General features: G+C 38.7%; 1 protein-coding gene across 1 annotated transcript in view; it reads left to right on the forward strand.

Annotated features, from left to right (window-relative positions):
- Window positions 1–13631: 13631 nt before the first annotated feature.
- Window positions 13632–18818, forward strand: part of LOC124605420 (polyprenol reductase) — a 29464-nt gene continuing 24277 nt past the window's right edge. The window contains exons 1-2 of the mRNA XM_047137075.1: window positions 13632–13705; window positions 13890–14205. Coding sequence (XP_046993031.1) covers window positions 14021–14205 — 185 coding nt within the window. The 5' untranslated portion in view covers window positions 13632–13705; window positions 13890–14020. The remainder of the gene's footprint in view (window positions 13706–13889; window positions 14206–18818) is intronic.

Below are 18818 nucleotides of genomic sequence, written 5' to 3' on the forward strand. Positions count from 1 at the left end.
GGAAGCCCCAGCCACAGAAGGAGATGGTGAAGGAGAAGGAGAAGGAAGCATTAGTTTCCCTTTCGATATAACAGAAATGGAGGAGGTGACATTTGCCACGCCCCAACAAGACATTGTGGAAGTGGAAACCCCTCCAGTCATCTCTGTGCCTCCACATGAAAGTGGATCTGCAACCATGTCACCCTGTACCACTCCAAGTCCGAGTGGAAGAGGTAGATCAAGTGCACTGAAGAGAGCCAGGAGAGACCTGGATGAAGACCGAGAAGGTCTTTTACAGACCTTAAGAAAAGTTGGCGACAATTTAGCAGGCAGAAAAAGGGACCAGTTTACCCACTTGGGTGACTTTGTCGCCAATAAGCTCAGATTTCTTTAATAAAATGGCCATAGTAGAATTATGGCAAGACTTGAGAATGGAATATACAGATGTTTCCAGGAGGCAAACGATGAACTAATAGACGCAAATGCAACATAATTTATGGATTCTTTAAAAACATGCATAAATGTTGAAATATGCATGTCATGTGGTGTCAAGTACTACTTAATAAAACTAAATACAAATTAATGTTGTTGGATATCTTTACTGTGCAGAAAGTGTCCTCAGAAATTGTGATGTTGTAGTACTGAGTGAAGCATGTCAGTCGTTCCAAAGAACTAAAAGCTAACCCATTTCAGCAAAATTTGAGAAATTTATGGTCCAAAATGTATGTGCCGTTAAAATTTTAGTTCCTATTCCAGCAGCCTCACGTGGTTATGTTGGCAACATCAATGACGCGGTAGAAAATTTGTGCTGCTGTTCCTGATTGACACTTACTTGTATGTATCCTCATCTGCTCGTTAAAAGTAATTGCCCTCGTCAAACGAAGATTTCATGACAAAACATTTGCATTGTCGCGCGATTGCTAATGCCAACGTCTCACACACGATTGTCGGCATTAGCAACCGCCGGAATAATAGCAAAAAATTGATATACGTGCCAGATGCATGAAAAAAATTTATAATGTGCTACATACTCTGATATATATAAAACTTTTGCCTTCACTTCTTGGGATAAAACTTGCACAATGGCCTCGCAAGCACGAAGAATAATGTTGCATGTGGCACTTTTTGATATTGTATGCAGATACACTAACGTCGAAAAGGAATCCCCAGTGGCCAAAAAACGGAGTGTTACTGCCAACTGATTCTCTGGTGGAATCGCTTCCCGAAAGTTTGTGTTGGTTTTGGACACAAGAGGAGCCACAAGAGATAACAAACACCGGAAATCCTCCATACTCATCCTAACATAATTTCTAAAATATGCGCCATCCTCTAGCGTTAATTCCTGAACGAGCATTACGTAATCTCTGTGAGTAGCGCGTTTGCGAAGAAACTCTCTCTACCGCCTTTTCTTCCTACTATCTTCCAAAAGAGCAAGTTTACCAGCACATAAAAAAGTGAAATCTTCCAAATCGTCGTCGGAAGCCATCGCACAGTGATACAAATCAACCAGTGTAAACGCACGCTCATACATGTATGAGGTTGATACTTCTCAACACATACAAGTCGCGATACATGTCGCAAAGTCGCATATACATGTACCTCATATATGTGCCGATACAAATCGCAGTGCAAACGCACCTTCAGACCTGTGTAACTGACAGTCCACACTCTAGTGCAGTGGCTACAAGAGAAACCCATGGTTTCAATAATAGCCTTCTGGACATTTTCTTTTCTCTGTTTTTTCGAAGCATATTTTTAAAGACTGAACTGCTTTCAACATCCATCAGAAAAACAATGAGGCATAGTTTTGCAACAATGCTGCCGCAGAATGCATAGCTTACATGAATAACTTTAAAAACAAAGGTAAATTGATCGACTTTTTCTAAATTCCTAGAAGCTTTCACGGATAGAGCTGAAATGGTAGATGAATACATTGGCAATCCATTGGTGTCAAAATACAGACAGGAGTACTTCGAGGTATAGGATAACATTGTTACATAAGCGGAAACAATATTTTCACGTTGTGATTAATTGACATTCCTTAACTTAGGCAGTACCACTCAGATCGCTGATTATGCTCAGCATTTCCCTATAGATGGTGTGGATTCATTGTAACAAATGTGTGGTGTGTCCTTCAGTCACTCGCAATTGCGTGTAGAAGTGGAGACTATTTTCTTCCCAGCATAAAGCAATATTTCACTCTGTCAGTTTGGGAGACACAATCAAAAGAATGTCTGTGAAAGAAACGGACCAAATTCTTCCAGAAGCTTTCAGACTACTTTGTCTAATTTCTGCCACTCCTGCAAAAGTGCTTTAGTTGAAAGGCGTTTTCTTTGTCTTCGCTTAAAAACGCATTTGAGGAATAACAGGATCGCTTAGCAGCTCTTACTTGTACTCAGCTGAAAAATCAGTACTGCGAATGCTTGAGAGCTGAGACACGAAGTATGATGACGTTATCGAAAGATTTGGGAAGAAAAAGGATTGTCAAGTGAACTTGTTTTACAAGTAGCATCACTCAAATGATCAATCTACCAGTTCGTTTGGAAATAAAAATGAATGTCATTATTATTATAATTATTATATTCCTTTCTCAGACGTTATGTCTGGTTAAAAATGGAAAGTGACGCAGACCTTGATCAAGCGTGACTTCCTTTTAACTGTGTGGTATATGTTACATTGCATTTAGGAACTTTCGGGTAATTGAACATGTATCAATAATTACAGATTTCTGTAGTTGTATATATACGTTTGGATGTAGCTGTATTGCGTTGATGTACTGGTGGATATTGTGTGGTATGACTCCTGTAGTTGGTAGTATAATTGGTACAATGTCAACTTTATCCTGATGCCACATGTCCTTGACTTCCTCAGCCAGTTGGATGTATTTTTCAATTTTTTCTCCTGTATATTTGTTGTATTGGGTATGGATATTTCGATTAGTTGTGTTACTTTCTTCTTTTTATTGGTGAGTATGATGTCATGTTTATTATGTGGTGTTGTTTTATCTGTTATAATGGCTCTGTTCCAGTACATTTTGTGGTGCATACTTGTATGTGGGAACGTGTTGTTTTATTAGTTTATGTTGTATGGCAAGTTGTTGATGTATTATTTTTGCTACATTGTCATGTCTTCTGGGGTATTCTGTATTTGCTAGTATTGTACATCCGCTTGTGACGTGACCTACTGTTTCTATTTGTTGTTTGCAAAGTCTGCATTTATCTGTTGTGGTATTGGGATCTTTAATAATAGGCTTGCTGTAATATCTGGTGTTTATTGTTTGATCGTGTATTGCAATCATGAATCCTTCCGTCTCACTGTATACATTGCCTTTTCTTAGCCATGTGTTGGATGCATCTTGATCGATGTGTGGCTGTGTTAGATGATACGAGTGCTTGCCATGTAGTGTTTTCTTTTTCCAATTTATTTCTTTGTATCTGTTAATGTTATGTGATCTAAAGGGTTGTAGAAGTGGTTATGAAATTGCAGTGGTGTAGCCGATGTATTTATATGAGTGATTGCTTTGTGTATTTTGCTAGTTTCTGCTCGTTCTATAAAGGATTTTCTTAAATTGTCTACCTGTCCATAATGTAGGTTTTTTATGTCGATAAACCCTCTTCCTCCTTCCTTTCTGCTTAATGTGAATCTTTCTGTTGTTGAATGTATGTGATGTATTCTATATTTGTGGCATTGTGATCGTGTAAGTGTATTGAGTGCTTCTAGGTCTGTGTTACTCCATTTCACTACTCCAAATAAGTAGGTCAATATTGGTATAGCATAAGTATTTATAGCTTTTGTCTTGTTTCTTCTGTCAGTTCTGTTTTCAGTATTTTTGTTAGTCTTTGTCTATATTTTTTTAGTCCTTCTTTAATATTTATATTATCTATTCCTATTTTTTGTCTGTATCCTAGATATTTATAGGTATCTGTTTTTTCCATCGCTTCTATGCAGTTGCTGTGGTTATCCAATATGTAATCTTGTTTAGTGTGTTTTCCCTTCACTATGCTATTTTTCTTACATTTGTCTGTTCCAAAAGCCATATTTATATCATTGCTGAATACTTATGTTATCTTTAGTAATTGGTTGAGTTGTTGATTTGTTGCTGCAAGTAGTTTTAGATCATCCATGTATAGCAAATGATATGCCACGCTTAATCTGTATTGGCTGTGATATGATATTATTTGAATTTGTTAGGACATTAAGTGTGGTTTTCCAATTTTTCATTACTATGTTTAGGAATTGTATCAATTTAGGATCTACTTTGTATATTTCCAATATTTGTAGTAACCATGAGTGGGGTACACTATCAAAAACTTTTTGGTAATCAAAGTATGCGTAGTGCAGCGACCTTTGTTTAGTTTTAGCTTGATTTGTCACCTCTGCATCTATTATCAGTTGCTCTTTACATCCTCGTGCTCCTCTGCAACAGCCTTTTTGTTCTTCATTTATAATTTTGTTCTGTGTTGAATGTGTCATTAATTTCTGTGTAATGACTGAAGTTAACATTTTGTATATTGTTGGTAGGCATGTTATTGGGCAATATTTAGCTGGGTTTGGTGTGTCTGCTTGATCTTTAGGTTTCAGAAAAGTTATTCTATGTGCAAGTGTATCAGGGAATGTGTATGGGTCTGCAATGTAACTGTTAAATAATTTTGTTAGATGTGAATGTGTTGAGGTGAATTTCTTTAGTCAGAAATTTGCTATTTTATCTTTTCCAGGGGCTTTCCAATTGTGAGTAGAATTAATTGCTTGGGTGACTACATGTTGCAAAATTATCACTTTAGGCATTTGTGGTATCATCTTGTATGTGTCTGTTTCTGCCTGTATCCACCTTGGATGCCTGTTATGTTCTACCGGGTTTGACCATATGTTGCTCCAGAAGTTTTCCACCGGTGTTATGTTTGGTGGATTGTCTATTTTAATGTGTGTGTTATCTATTGTCTGGTAAAATTTCTTTTAGTTTGTGTTGAATGTTTGGTTTTGTTTCCTTCTATTTTCACTTTTTTTGTATCTTCTAAGTCGTTTGGCCATTGCTTGTAATTTCTGCTTCTTTTCATCTAATTGCTCTATCGTTTCTTGTTGTGAGATTTTACCTAACCTTTTTCGTTTTTTGTCTGATATTTCATTTCTTGTAAATGGTGTTAGCTGTCCAATGTCTTTTCTCAGTTTTTCTATTCTGATTTGTAGCCTGTGTTTCCATGCTGGTTTTGTGGGTTTCTTCTGTGTGTTGGTTGGTTCTGATCTCTGCCTAGTGTGTATATTTAGTGTAGTGAGTGCTCCTATATAAACCAGTAGTTGTAACTGTTCCATAGTTGTATTTTCATTTATTTTGTTGTGTATGATTGTGTTGATAGTTGTTATTGTTGTTTCGACTTGTGGGTTATTTGGGGGTCTATGCAAGAATGGTCTAATGTCTGTATTTGTGGCTTTGTATTCTATATATGTCAGCTGAAATTTTTCTTCTATATCTAACATGTGTGTCACTTCGTGTTCTATTTGTGCTTGTTCTGGTGGCTGTCTTAATATTTCGTTTTCCTCTGATTGTTACTTGATGTGTGTTGTTCTTTGTTTGTTTGCTCTTGGATGTTTGAGTCCATTACTGTATTTTCTTCTTCTTCTGATTGCACATTATTTCGTTCCAGTATTTGTTGTACTTGTTGTTTGATGTTTTCTAATTTTGACTGGGGTATCCTGATATTATTATTATTATTATTATTATTATTACTAGTTGTAGTAGCAGTAATAGTAGGTTTTGTCGTCGTCCTAGTAGTAGTAGTGGTTGTTGTAGTAGTAATAGTAATGGTGTTGGTCTATAGGAAAGTTACGTAAGTGTACATTAAAAGTGAAGGAAAAAGGGATCTTCCAACGCGTTTCTTAGTCTATCCAGAATTTAGGCCACTGCATTCCAGAAACACATGTTATTGCTATATGTTTTAAGAAATTCAAGAATGAGTTCTTCCTGTGGTGTCACTGCAAGGCACCACACTTGCTAGGTTGTAGGCTTCAAATCGGCCGTGGTCCGTCAGTACACATCAGACCCGCGAGTCGCCACTGTCGACGCTAGCAGACCGAGCGCCGCCACTCGGCTCGTCTTAACGAGACAAGCTAGCGCTTTGGCCAGTTCTACAGTTGACTTTAATAGGAATGGTTCACTCTGATATCTCATTTGTAGAGACGCTAGGTAGCATACCCTTTAGCTAAGTCAGTAGCTACTACCTAGCTAGGTGCCATACACAGTTTATGCATTGACAATTCATCTATTTGTGTGAAGCAATCAGACTTGTAAAGAAGTATGCGCAGTTCAGTCTATAACTGCACTGGTAAATATTATTGTACAAATTCAAGATCGATGTTCACTGCTGATGCTGAATTAAACCTAAGTATTTAATTGTAATCCTGTCTACTAACTTTCTAATCACCTAAGGTGTTCCAGATACATACCGTCAAGTATAGTTCATTGATCCTCACATCAGCCTATGTGATCAACGTGTGCAATTAATGGCACCCCTCGTGATCAGACTAAGAGTCAAATTGTGTGGCTCAGCCGGGTCACCCTTTCTCCATGAGGCCAATAGTTCTGCCTCATACAAATCAGTTTCAGTCATTTCAGAATTCGATGTACATACGAATAGGGGTAACACATAGATTGCGAAGATGTGTTGTGCATAGCTCTTTGGCGCAGTCACATCGTTGCACGTGGAGTGAAAATTACAGTTTGATCTTCTTCCAGACATCAGACGATGTCAAGGAGGTTAGATAAGTGAACTGATTAAAAGGGTCTTGTTTTGTGTGTACCGCGAATTACTACTGCTGACATTTCGATTTTACTTAAAACAGTAACAAAACGATCGGCTGTATCGCCATGATGCACCCCACGCTTGGCGAATAGAAATGGGCTTAGAAAAAAATTTCTTCAACTTTCTGATGTGAGTATTTATACACGAAAGTATACCGTTCCGAAGCAGCTACTCATAACTTTCAATTCAAATGTTTTTTTCGTCTGGAATGTGTACCAATAATTTTTATACCATACTGCTTTGATTCTCACAAAAACCGTTACCTCAGTGCCGATAATCTTCAAATGTCGAAATGTGTGTGAAATATTATGGGACTTAACTGCTAAGGTCATCAGTCCCTAAGCTTACACACTAGGCCTACTTAACCTAAATTATCCTAAGGACAAACACACACACCCATGCCTGAGGGAGGACTCGAACCTCCGCCGGGACCAGCCGCACAGGCCATGACTGCAGCGCCCGAGGCCGTTCGGCTAATCCCGCGCGGCCGACGATAATCTTAATTCAATCACTATATCGGGTAGTGAGAACATTAGAAAGGTCTTGTTTTGTGTGTACTCACCGAGTTACTACTGCTGACACTTCGATCTCGCTTGAAACAGGAATAAAATTATCGGCTGTTTTGCCACGGTGTACACCAGGCTTGATGAATGAGAATTGGCGTTACAAAAATTAGTTTTCATGTCTCGGTATCTGTAAATATTCATCCACGTATACTGTTTTACAGTACATACTCACAACTGACTGTCAGTGCAACGCATTAACGATATGAGCGTAGATTTAAGACAGGGCTTTAACGGAGAAACAGACTTCTAAGACTCCCCAAGATGGCGAACTCCTGGGCCCTCTGGCTTCAACTGACGTCTGTGCTCGGCATAGATAACGCCATCTCCCTTATCCTAACCTGCTTGATCCATGGAGGTTCCATGCCTTGAACCACAGACCACAGATAACATAAACTGCACATAACGTCATTTTACTCAAACCAACATCTAACTCACATGACTCGGTGCACGAAGCCGAGCATGTCATTACGCATTTATAGTGCACAATTTATAACGTTTTTGTTACAGATCAAATGTTGTGCATTTTAACAGATACAGAAGTAAAGACCTTCACACGAGCTCAATTAGTCTTGCTTTGTATCCTACAGATTAGGTAAAGTGACGAAAATCTCAGTTGTGTGAGTGAATTACTTTAAAGTACTTGCAGAGGTATTTCCATTAGTTGAAAGTTAGGATGTAGTCCTTGGATGTAAAACTTGGGGAATGACTTTAGATTTTGAAACGACATGTCATTAATATCTAGCCCACTACAACTGTATAATCAACGTTTTATAATATATAACGCTTCCTATCTTGATATCTTTTCGGTGTCTGTACTGGACTAAGCAAAAGTAAGAAAAAATTTGTGCTTATCACGTGTAAATACCTGACATTATGCACACAAACGAATTTCCTTTCTAACAAAAGCTTACTAAAGCACTTCACACATATTCTTGTGGAATGCTGCGTTCGAAATTGTTATTTTGTCTTCCACTCCTGTGGAAGCTGCGAACTATAAGAATTCACAGTGAAAAAAGAAGTATTCACTATAGATAATCATTGTGTCGCTTATTAAAAGCACTGTCAATTCGTCTCAACTTGACAACATGTAAAAACCATAACCACTGTTTTATTATCAGGAATTTCGGAGAAACTCGGTTAACTTCACTACAACATGTGCAAGAGAAGTACTACAGTTCATTGAATTGTTAAAATCAATGCTTGATTTCAGCTGTAAACGAGAGAAACTTTAACTGTCAGCTCCATTTCACACAGCGCGTAATGACACGAACTCTGCTTTCTGCCCCGAGTCATGTGACTGGATGTTGGTTTCCAGAGTTAACACAGCATAGATGGGGAAATGCGCGGGCCAAGTTATATCTGGTCTGTGCCTTGGACGATGCATTGTAACTTCTGCGTAACTCCTGGGCGCCACAGTCTAATATAACAGTCGCGACACTCACTGCTGTAAAAGTTGTTGCCGTTTGACAGATGGAGCGACACTAGCGCTCCAAGCGGTAGGTAAGGTGAACGTCAGACGCGTCGTAAGCATAATGTTTGTTTACATCCATTTCCTACGTAATTTCCGCATTATTTGAGTTATTTTCTTGCCTCCAAGGGTTTGTGTGGTATCAGAAGGCATATATGTTTCTAAAAATGATTCTAAAATAAGCGCCATCACGGACAAAAATCATGAATAGAGTGGCAAGCTACAACACATTCGTGAAGAAACACTTGTGACATTGGACAGAATTGCAGCTTACCACGTTCATATCAAAAGAATATAAACACACAGATTCACATGTCAGAAGCACAGACATGTACCTCTACTTGCAAAACCGATCGACAGCTCGTTTATCGTTCTGTAGGCCTACTGCGTTTGTTTGTCATTTTCGCCTGTTGCCACAAGTACGACCTTCATCTTCTTATTATTCTAAGTGGGACAAGCAACTGCCAAATAGTGGGAAGAATATGCTGAAAACACTATAATGAGCTGATTACACTACATTTCACGAAAAACCAAATATTTGTATAATTTTCAAACAATCTGTCAGTGAAGAAGGTGCTGACAAAATAATGTCATCACACGAAAGAAGCAAGGGAAATTAAGTGACTAACAACAGAAGTGAACGAAATACATACCAAAGAAATCAGCAGCCCAAATGAGCCAACTTCTTCAGTTTCTTATTTGCTTTCTTGTTGTTAGAAACTACGTCTTGATTCCAATATTTCAGCCTGTAAACGAGTCTCACTTTAACAAATAACTTGATTAACAGCAGCTTAGTTTCTTCACAACATCCAGGAGGAAAACTTGGGACAGCCATCAACAAGTTCACATATAATTCACCACAGTTTTTCTTGTGAGAATGTTCATCAAAAACTGAAGCCATCTGATTTTCACAATCCCTAAAAAATAAACAAATATTTTCACTGCAAATAACCAAGCTTCCAAAATTGTCTTCGTAACTTTTGAAATGGCAATAAAATTTGTCATTTGCATCTAAGTCCTGGCTGTTGTCTACAAGTAGATTCCTGCACTTGACACAATTATGTAAAGAAAAAAGTTTCTTCAAGATGTAACCAAACAAATATCTCATACTGTTTTGTTCTCCAAGGTCTGCTGGAACTTCCACATTTGGTAGCTTTGTTGCAGAACTTGTATCACTACTGCATAACAACTGTGAGACCTTTAATGTTTGAGCAGATTTCATGTCCAGTATTGCCTGACCCCAGTCAATTCCTTCACAATTACTGCTTGCCACATTAGAAGAATTTATCAGTTTGCTTAGTGTACAGTTGTTAAATGCAGCACAAAACTGCCTTGGAGATGGGTTGCTGCAAAAACCACCTCTCTGCCTTATAGTTGAAAAAAAGTTTTCCAATGTGTCTTGGTTAATTTTACGTGAGAATAAGTACAATTTTGTTCCAGTCAGTACCTCGGCAGCAAGCATTTCCAAAGCACATATATTGCTTAGAAGCCCCTTTACACATTTTATCCTCAGGGAGTAATCTTTTCCATCAGAGCCTACAAATTTCCAAGAGTGAATCCATGGCTTCATCACATGTAGAACATCCAGATGCTCTGAATCACTCCTAATACAGTTCCTTAGATGCACAGGCCCTTTCACACTGTATGTATTAAAGATATCAAAAATGGCATACTACCACAAAACACAAGTGTGTCAATACCAGCTGCCACTGTATGGCTTAACACACGAACTGCAGTACCCACTTTCATTTTTGAAAAAGCTGGCAGTTCGACAGCTTTTTTAGTCAGCTTGGGAGCTAACTTGTATTTCCTGTGCAAGTCATTTGAATAGAGCTGAGAAATGTCCTTCCACGAAGCAGTACCAACCAAACCATCATTTGATGTATGAATTATGTCATACCTAAATAGGTTGTTTCTGATGCTCTTAAACAAATGTGGGGTGTCATAGAAGAAATAGATCTTCTGCTCCTCATATACCAAACTTGGATTGTCTTGTGTAATTCCCAGTCTCTTTCTCCAGTCCACAAAATTTGAACCCTGATCAGTCACACAGGTCTTCACAACCAAGCCAATTTCCTTAAGTCTTTTGACTACTTCATAAAATATAGCAGTCAAATGAATAGCTCCCACTGTTCCTTTACAAAAACAGTAAAGCAATGGTTGTTTGAAACATGAAAAAATGCCATTAATCATTATCACCAACACACTGTTGGCAATTTTAGCTGTGCGTGTAAACCCCAAGTCCTCAAAACCAATAACAGTGTCAGAAGTGCTGTCATATGTCAAATTTGCCATTAGTGACATTTCATCCAATGACATATTCACAAGTTTATCATTATCAGAAAAATGTTGCACCTTTTGCTTTAAAAGATGGAATATATTGTCACTTATCCCACATTTTATTTGTATGCCTTCCACATACCTTTGTAGTGTACGCACTGATGGAAGCATAAAACATTCTGATAAAAACCTGTATGCCTGAGTGCTGTAATATAGTAAATTTAGAGCAAACAGCTTATTTTCGTCTTTCCATCTTGCAGCACGTTTCTCTTTCAATGGCATGCTAATCTGGCTTAACAACAAGTCAAGGGCATCTTTTTTTAAATATCGGGATCCTATAGTCTTTAACATTCGTTTGTCCTTGTTCACTTGCTCCTTCTGATACAATTTCTGTCGCTGTCTGTAGGCACTTTCCTTGTCCCGTAATAGTTTCGCTCGAAGTCTAGCGATTTGCACATTCTGACACTTCACACGCTTTTGCAAGACACGAACAGCTGCACTTAATCTAACCACTTCATCGTCAAAGCAGGTCTGTGTTGACGATTCACACGAATCTGGCACTGATACATGGTGAGCTGAACCAGCTGCTTCTGTGTCATAGGACTGTTTTACTGCTTTAGATTGACTGTCGAATCTTTGTGGCAGTTTCCTCTTCATCGTCAGCTGAGGTGGCTTATTTGGAATGTCAAACAGGGTGGGTACTGCATTCCACACGAGTTTGTTGTTGTCTGCGTTCATGAACTGGTTTTGTTCGAAATGTAGCGAACAAAACCTAATATTACTATACAGGTACACTGGGTCTTTCTTCATGAGGTCTTCTCGCCTGCTATTAACAAGCCATTTTCTGCTCCTAAAACGAAACATTCATCATTTATACACATATAGTTTGCAAGTGAATCCTGACGATACAGTTTAGTAACATGATGGTTATACCTCTCAGGATCCTTAGGAAACCTAAAAAAAGACAGCTTTGGTGTCTTCTTTCTGTTGTTGGTGCAATTTATTGCGCTACAAACGCTCCCGCCAGTAAAAGCCATTGTAAAAATCAAAATAAACAACCACTATTCTCCTTCACGATCGCGCCGAACTCACAGTGTAACCTACCAGCCGCTTGGGGCGCTGCTGGCGCTGTACGCAACAAAATCGAGGCGAAGTGTCGCGACTGTTATATTCATGGAGGTAAAAATAAGAGGAGTTGTCATGACGTCATAAACTTGAAGCCGACCCAAGTCAAGATCCGCCATGTTAGCTACCCCAAAACATTCGCTTCTGGTAGTTTGATTTCGTGTAGTCGTGAAGTGTTTTGATAAAAAATGCCGGCTTGCGTCGCTTACTGGTGTACTAATCGTTCTGATTGTAGTCTAAAGTTTAAACAAATCACATTTCATCCCTAAGTGGACTTATTTAATCGCTATTTTCTTATATATACTTGAAATTCTGATGCACTGTGAAGTAATACAGTATGGTTTTATTTCTGTGATTTGACTTTAGATTTCCTATCAGTCCAATGCGAAGAACTCTCTGGAGGTGAGCAATATACTTGGTTTTCATTGTTTGGTTATTCCCAAGTAACTGAAAAGTCCTGGCAATAAATATCCTGGAAATGTAGACTAATGTTTTAAAATGCGATAATTTAATATAAAAGTAGTGTAACTTCATGTAGTTAATTAAATCTTCAGTAAAATCTGTGGAACACATGTTACAGTGGTTAAATTATGAGTACTTAAGGTTTACATATTTGTTAAAGCAAAGTTCCCTATCAATGTCCAGGCTACATAGATCATTAAATTAATCACTGTGTTGTCGTGTTAACCTGCAAATTGCTGTTATTTGCCACACTGAATGTCACTTGGTAGGTACAATTTAAAAACAAAGTAGATGTGTAAACTACGATGGGCCTGACAATCTTAAATTCCGTTCTTTTCCTTCGTAATTTAACGAACCCTTCACTTTGTTGACATGACAGCTGGCTTGTTTATATCGTCCCTGCATACATCTATGGGACACCAAAGGAAATAAGGCAAGTTTCTTGCAACCCTGAACATTTGAAAATGCAACGAATACAAATCGGTGCCTGTAAACTATGAATCATTGTTTTGGAGTTCTGGCTTTATCAATTATCGGCACACACACAATGAAAGTGAACAGAAATGGATTATGAAAGCACGCTTTTCACAGCACATACTTCTCTTCTCGGTTATTCGTTGTATAAACAAAAAGGAATTACAGTACTGAGGCCAGAAACTTCATATTTTGGTGTCGTATTACTGCATCGAATATGCATTTAAGACCAGAAACACGATTGAAGTTGCATTCCTTATGCTGTGTTGTTCACTAAAACAGTGTAACATTTACTATATAAAATAAATATCGCGTGCACACGACAGAAATAACGAACACGAAAGAATTTAAACACTCGTCTGCTAATGTTTTGGGGGATCCAAGATGGCGGCAGGCCCCACCCACTGGCTTCAAAACAACGTACAGCGTAAGTCTGTAGCGCCATCTCCCCTTATTCTACCTCCATGGTTATATTAGACTGTGTGGGCGCAGTCACAACGTTGCATGTGGAGTGAACGTTGCATTTTGGTCTTTCTTCCAAGCGTTAAACATCTTTGGTCAGTGCTGTGCGGCGCACGTGGAATGTGTTTGTTTATATTTATGTTAGGTTGAAATGAATAACGTTTGAAAACTTTGAACTATACCTAGTATCAGTTTTTTGATTATTTGTTATCAGAGTTCAGTAATTTACGCAGGCTATCACGTTCGAGAGGGTAATAATGCGTTACTCTCATTTTGTAGATAATGAGTTGCGGACTGGGAAAAGTGTGTTAGTAGCACGGAAAAGAAAACCACCTTTCACCAAGTTTTTATACCTCTTTCACGAGACGTCATTGCTGTGTTGCTGCCCGTTGTGAAATCTACCGTTCACAATGCTTGATCTAAACTTGCTGAAAATTGGATTTGCGTTATTAACTCTGGTGATGATAGTTTTGGGAAGCCTTATGAATACAGTTGAGAAACGTTTGCCTAGTTTTGTGAAACAGAGTTTTAGATACGGTAGATTCGCTTATCAAGGCAAAGATACGTTTCTGAAACCCATCGAAGTTCCTAAAAGGTAGGCCTATGTCGTAAGTAATTCTGACAGTTCATGCGACTAAGAACAAGTGTTTGTATGAAATTGGTTTTTAAGATGTTTTTACACAGTTAGTAATTGTAGTTGAAATCTGCTTTTGATTGTGAACGTTAATTTAAATTACCAAACTGTACGGTATTGTAAATAGGGCTAATATATGTATAGAGCTCTCTTCCTTAACTGAGAATCCCTGAATTCTTTTTTGGATGATATTAATACCGTATAAAAGAATAGAGCTAATGTATGTATGGTGTCCACGTCCATGATTGAGATGCCCTGATTTTTTGGGCATAATACGACTACCACTCAGAATGCGGTCATCATACATATTCACACCATACACGATTCAGAGATTCTGCAAGTAACAAATTAAAACTTCGAATAAAATGGAGTATACAAGGCTTTTTTCACCTTTTGAACATTTTTCAGTACAACCAGGGTTGACAAAGTTTGCATGAAACTGTAAACAAAGTACTACATAATATTTACACCCTGCATTTTACACATTACATGTTAGGCTAATTCTTTTCACATTATTGTAGGTTACAGTGCTAGTAGTAAGCCCTTTCTAAAGTTTTACTGTGTTTATTATTTTAAATAATGTAACTTCACTGTATAGTATTTCTTGTTTTTAGTCCATTTCCTATGTTTCTTTTTTTAAATTTTTTATTCATACACTCTATATGGGCACTTTGTAGAATTTTGTTAAGAGGCGTTAGAGCAAGTGAATCCCTCTCAACATGGGGTTGTAAGGGTCTTGCGCACTATACATCAACGGAAACGTCTGATTACACCCGTTGGCTTTGACCTGTGATGTAATCCTGGTGTGGTGTGTGATGTCACGATGCCGCAGAGTTTAGTTTGTGAGTGTGAAGTGTTTATAGGTGTCGTTTTGATGCGGTCGGTGGTGCTCTCTGGTGGTGTGTTTATGGGTTGCGCGTTATGTGGTGTATAGGGTGTAGTTGCTTGTTAGTCCTTGGCGTGTTAGGTATTTGTGTTGACTGTACGTTTACAGGAATAGTTTTCAGTGAGTTAACGATTTAGTTTTTGTTGTGTCTAAGTTATTGTAGTGTTGTTTGGTATTCACCATGTGTGAATTTTTTTAAATTACTTTGCTTATGCCTTTATTGGGTATGGATATGACTGACAAATTGAATAGTACATGTTTGTGTGCGTAGATGGAGGACAGTGCTTAGTCCCACATCAAATTTCTCCAGCTTTTTGGGCTGTTGGCCGAAGGGGTGAAGTGCTCTGTCTGTCTGGAGGAAATGCAATTGACGAAAGTTCCGACGTCTCGTACCAGGGACGGCTGCATGTGGAGATGCCATAGGGATAACCTATGGCGCTCTATGGTGAGGTTTCTGGTTCGAGAAGTCTAGGCTGGGCATGCGAGAAATTGTGTTACTTATCGTTTTTGTCATCCTCTCACAGTTTCTCTGCGCATGAGATTGGTGTGAGTGAGAGGACTGTGCTTGATTAGTTTTCATTTTGTTGTAAAGTGTGTTTGGAGTATATTAACTACAGGGGTAAGTTGGGTGGGCCTGGGGTGGTGGTGGTGGAGGAGGAGGAGGAGGAGGTTGATGTGTCGCAGTTTGGGAGGAAGTAGTATGGGAGTGGTAACTCTTTGGTTGGTATATGGATGTGGGGCGGCTGCTGTATCGGGGGGTGGTTTTTCAGACTGTGTATTTAGGGTTTTGGAGGGGCAGACGAAAAGGGAATTAGTGGGATTAATTGAAAAGTTCATAGAAGAGGGTAGTACCATAGTTGCAAGCGCAGATGCATTTTCATCTTTGGGTTTGGGTAAGCGGGGGTACAATCATTTAGTAGTCAATCATAGTGTTGAGTTTAACAATTTTGAGACCGGAGCCTGTACGAATACCATAGAGGGGTTTTGGGCAGTTGTTAAGTCACTTATTGGGAGGGGGAAGAGGCGCTCTTCTAACCTTCAGCCTCATTTAGATGAGTTCTGTTGGTGGAAGAGAGTCCCTGATGGCTATAGTATTTTTAGGGCTTTTTTTTAAGGGCTATTAGTAGGATGTATCGGCCAAAGGTTGTTGGTTAGGGAGGTGTCGGGGGGGGGGGGTTGGCTGCGGCTCGGGCGGAGAGGTGAGTTGTTGGCAGGGTTTTTTGGTTTGGAGGTGGGGTGGGGAGTGGTGGTTGTTTTGTGATGTTGTTGTGGAGGATCTCTCTTGTTGCAGTTGTTGTTGAGTTGTAGTGTGTGATTGAGATATTTTTGGTTTTTATTTGTTTATGGGTCTATGATTTTTTTGGGGGGGCGGCGGTGTGGGTTGGGAATTATTTTTAGTTGTGGTTTTCTGTGTGTGTGTGTGTGTGTGTGTGTGTGTGTGTGTGTGTGTGTGTGTGTGTGTCCTAGAGTGCAGTGCCGGAACTTTTTTGTAGTAAGTTGTATTTTTTGGTTGGTTGGTGGGGTATTTGTTAGTTGTTTGGTTGTTGGTATTGGTGATTCGGTATTGTGAGTTGCTGTTGACCTATGTAGGTCAAGGGAAGTGACCGATTCCAGAGGATATGGTGTGTAGTGAAATTTGGGAAGGTTGTGGGTCGTTTTATTTTGTAGTTTTGTGTCGTTTGGTACAGTGGCGTGTGTTTGTATTTAGTTTGTCCCCACCAAAAAACCTCCAATTTCCTACACTTGTCCTGTTAGTTTCATTATATATTTTTGGAGGAAGATTTGTTTGATGGTTTTTCGATCTATTTTCGTGTTTGTTGTCATGTTCACATAATGACGTCGTAGGCACGATATGGAAGTTGTTGTGAATTATTGTTTCCGCCATATTGGTGACATCATGGGTCAAAACAGGCAGGTGGAATCGGATGCTTCCGTGTTCCCCATGATGTCTTATAAAAGTTAACAGGCAGCTCAACAGGCGCACTGTCTTTCCCTTAGGAAGTAAATACATTCACATTACACAAAAAATGCACGTTTAATTGACATGCCTTACACCATACTAGCAAAAGTCCACTATAGTAAGGTGCCTTTGACTGATAGTTTAATTATCATTTGATCTGCTGTCTGCAGGAAGGTATAATGAAAGGCAAGGGACAGCTAGGTGATGAAGATACACGGGAAGGTCGTAAAATAAGTTGATAAATGGTTGTTGCTTAGAATGCGGTATACCGTCATGGTTCAGTTCTGGCAAGGGTAGGGGAATATGTAGACTGTGACTTTGTAGAACAGTTGGTTCTGAGATTGATCTGGAATGATTCAGATACACCACAAGAAAATGTAACCTTCATTATTATATATGTCATAATTGCTTACTGACGTGTAGGAAAACACCTAAAAAATTTTGGATGAGCTTTACATTGTTTTATCATGGAAGGTGAAATGATGCATTTGCAGCTGTCTGTATGAAGAGGTGTGTTGTATGTAGCTGTTGGAACTGTTAGTTGCTTTTCCAGGGAGAAAAGAGGAGTGGGAAGGGTGGAAAGTACAATAAGGTCACTCAAGACTCCAGGCTTAGGTGACCCTCCATCCGTTCTTTCCTTTAACATATAATTTTTTTTTCTAATGTTGAACTTATCAATCAACATTACTTAGAATTTATTCTCCCAATCATTTGATCTCTCTATAATTTTACTCTTTCTCAAGTTTCCTTATGATACTATTTTTCATACAGTGGTGATTATGAGCAGTGCCTAATAGTGACAGTAAAATAGTGATTTGTGAGTTGTCAAGAAAGACACATGTAAAATCTCTGCTTGAGCTACATATGCCGATGTGGTAAGCACTGATTACTTTTCATATTAGACAGAGAATATTTATTTTAGTGGCAAACTCAGCTCTGCAACAGCAGTTTATGTGTGCATGAATGAAGGAGGAGGAAAATGGAGCCAAACTTTATGGAAAAAAATATAGATTCAACAGTTTAGAGCTGAGAAGTATATTGTGTGATCAAACAGCATATTGCTATGCTCTACATGTATTGGTATAATGCTCAGTGCATTGGTGTTTTGGAGGTTATTCTAAGGCACTAAATTGTGTGGACTCCATTTTTATAGAGAATTCTCTTTGGAGTATTGCAATTTGTATATTAAAATAACATGTAAATTAGTTGTGTAGATATATGAAAATTTTGTTTGTACTGATCTCTGTAGAACATTTAACTATTTGCTCAGCTGCTCATAGCTTAATGTACTCCAGTTTTGGAAAAAGCTTGCATTTTTTAGTATGGCGTGGGCATAAAAATTAGGCTTCATTGTCAGTCAGTTTGTTACCGCAATCAGATTTTCTGCTGTCTCATTCATTGGCTTCACCAACTCACAACCAAATTGTCACCTTCAAACCGGAAAAATGGAAGCGTCCGATCCCACCCGTCTGCTTTGACCCATGAAGTCACAAATATGGGGGAAACGACCATAAACCACAATTCCAATATGGCGCATGTAAAGTCGGTACGTACACATTATGAGGGCGAAAATACATCGAAAAACAAACGCACACACTTTCCGCAAAAAGCCTAATGACACTAACGGGACAAGCGCGGGAAATGGGGTGTTTTTGGGTGGGGGCAAACTAAATATAAACAAATTCAGACACCCGCCCCTATACAAAACCACACGAAACGACGAAAAAA

Source organism: Schistocerca americana, chromosome 3, assembly GCF_021461395.2.
Source record: "Schistocerca americana isolate TAMUIC-IGC-003095 chromosome 3, iqSchAmer2.1, whole genome shotgun sequence".
Lineage (NCBI taxonomy): Eukaryota > Metazoa > Arthropoda > Insecta > Orthoptera > Acrididae > Schistocerca > Schistocerca americana.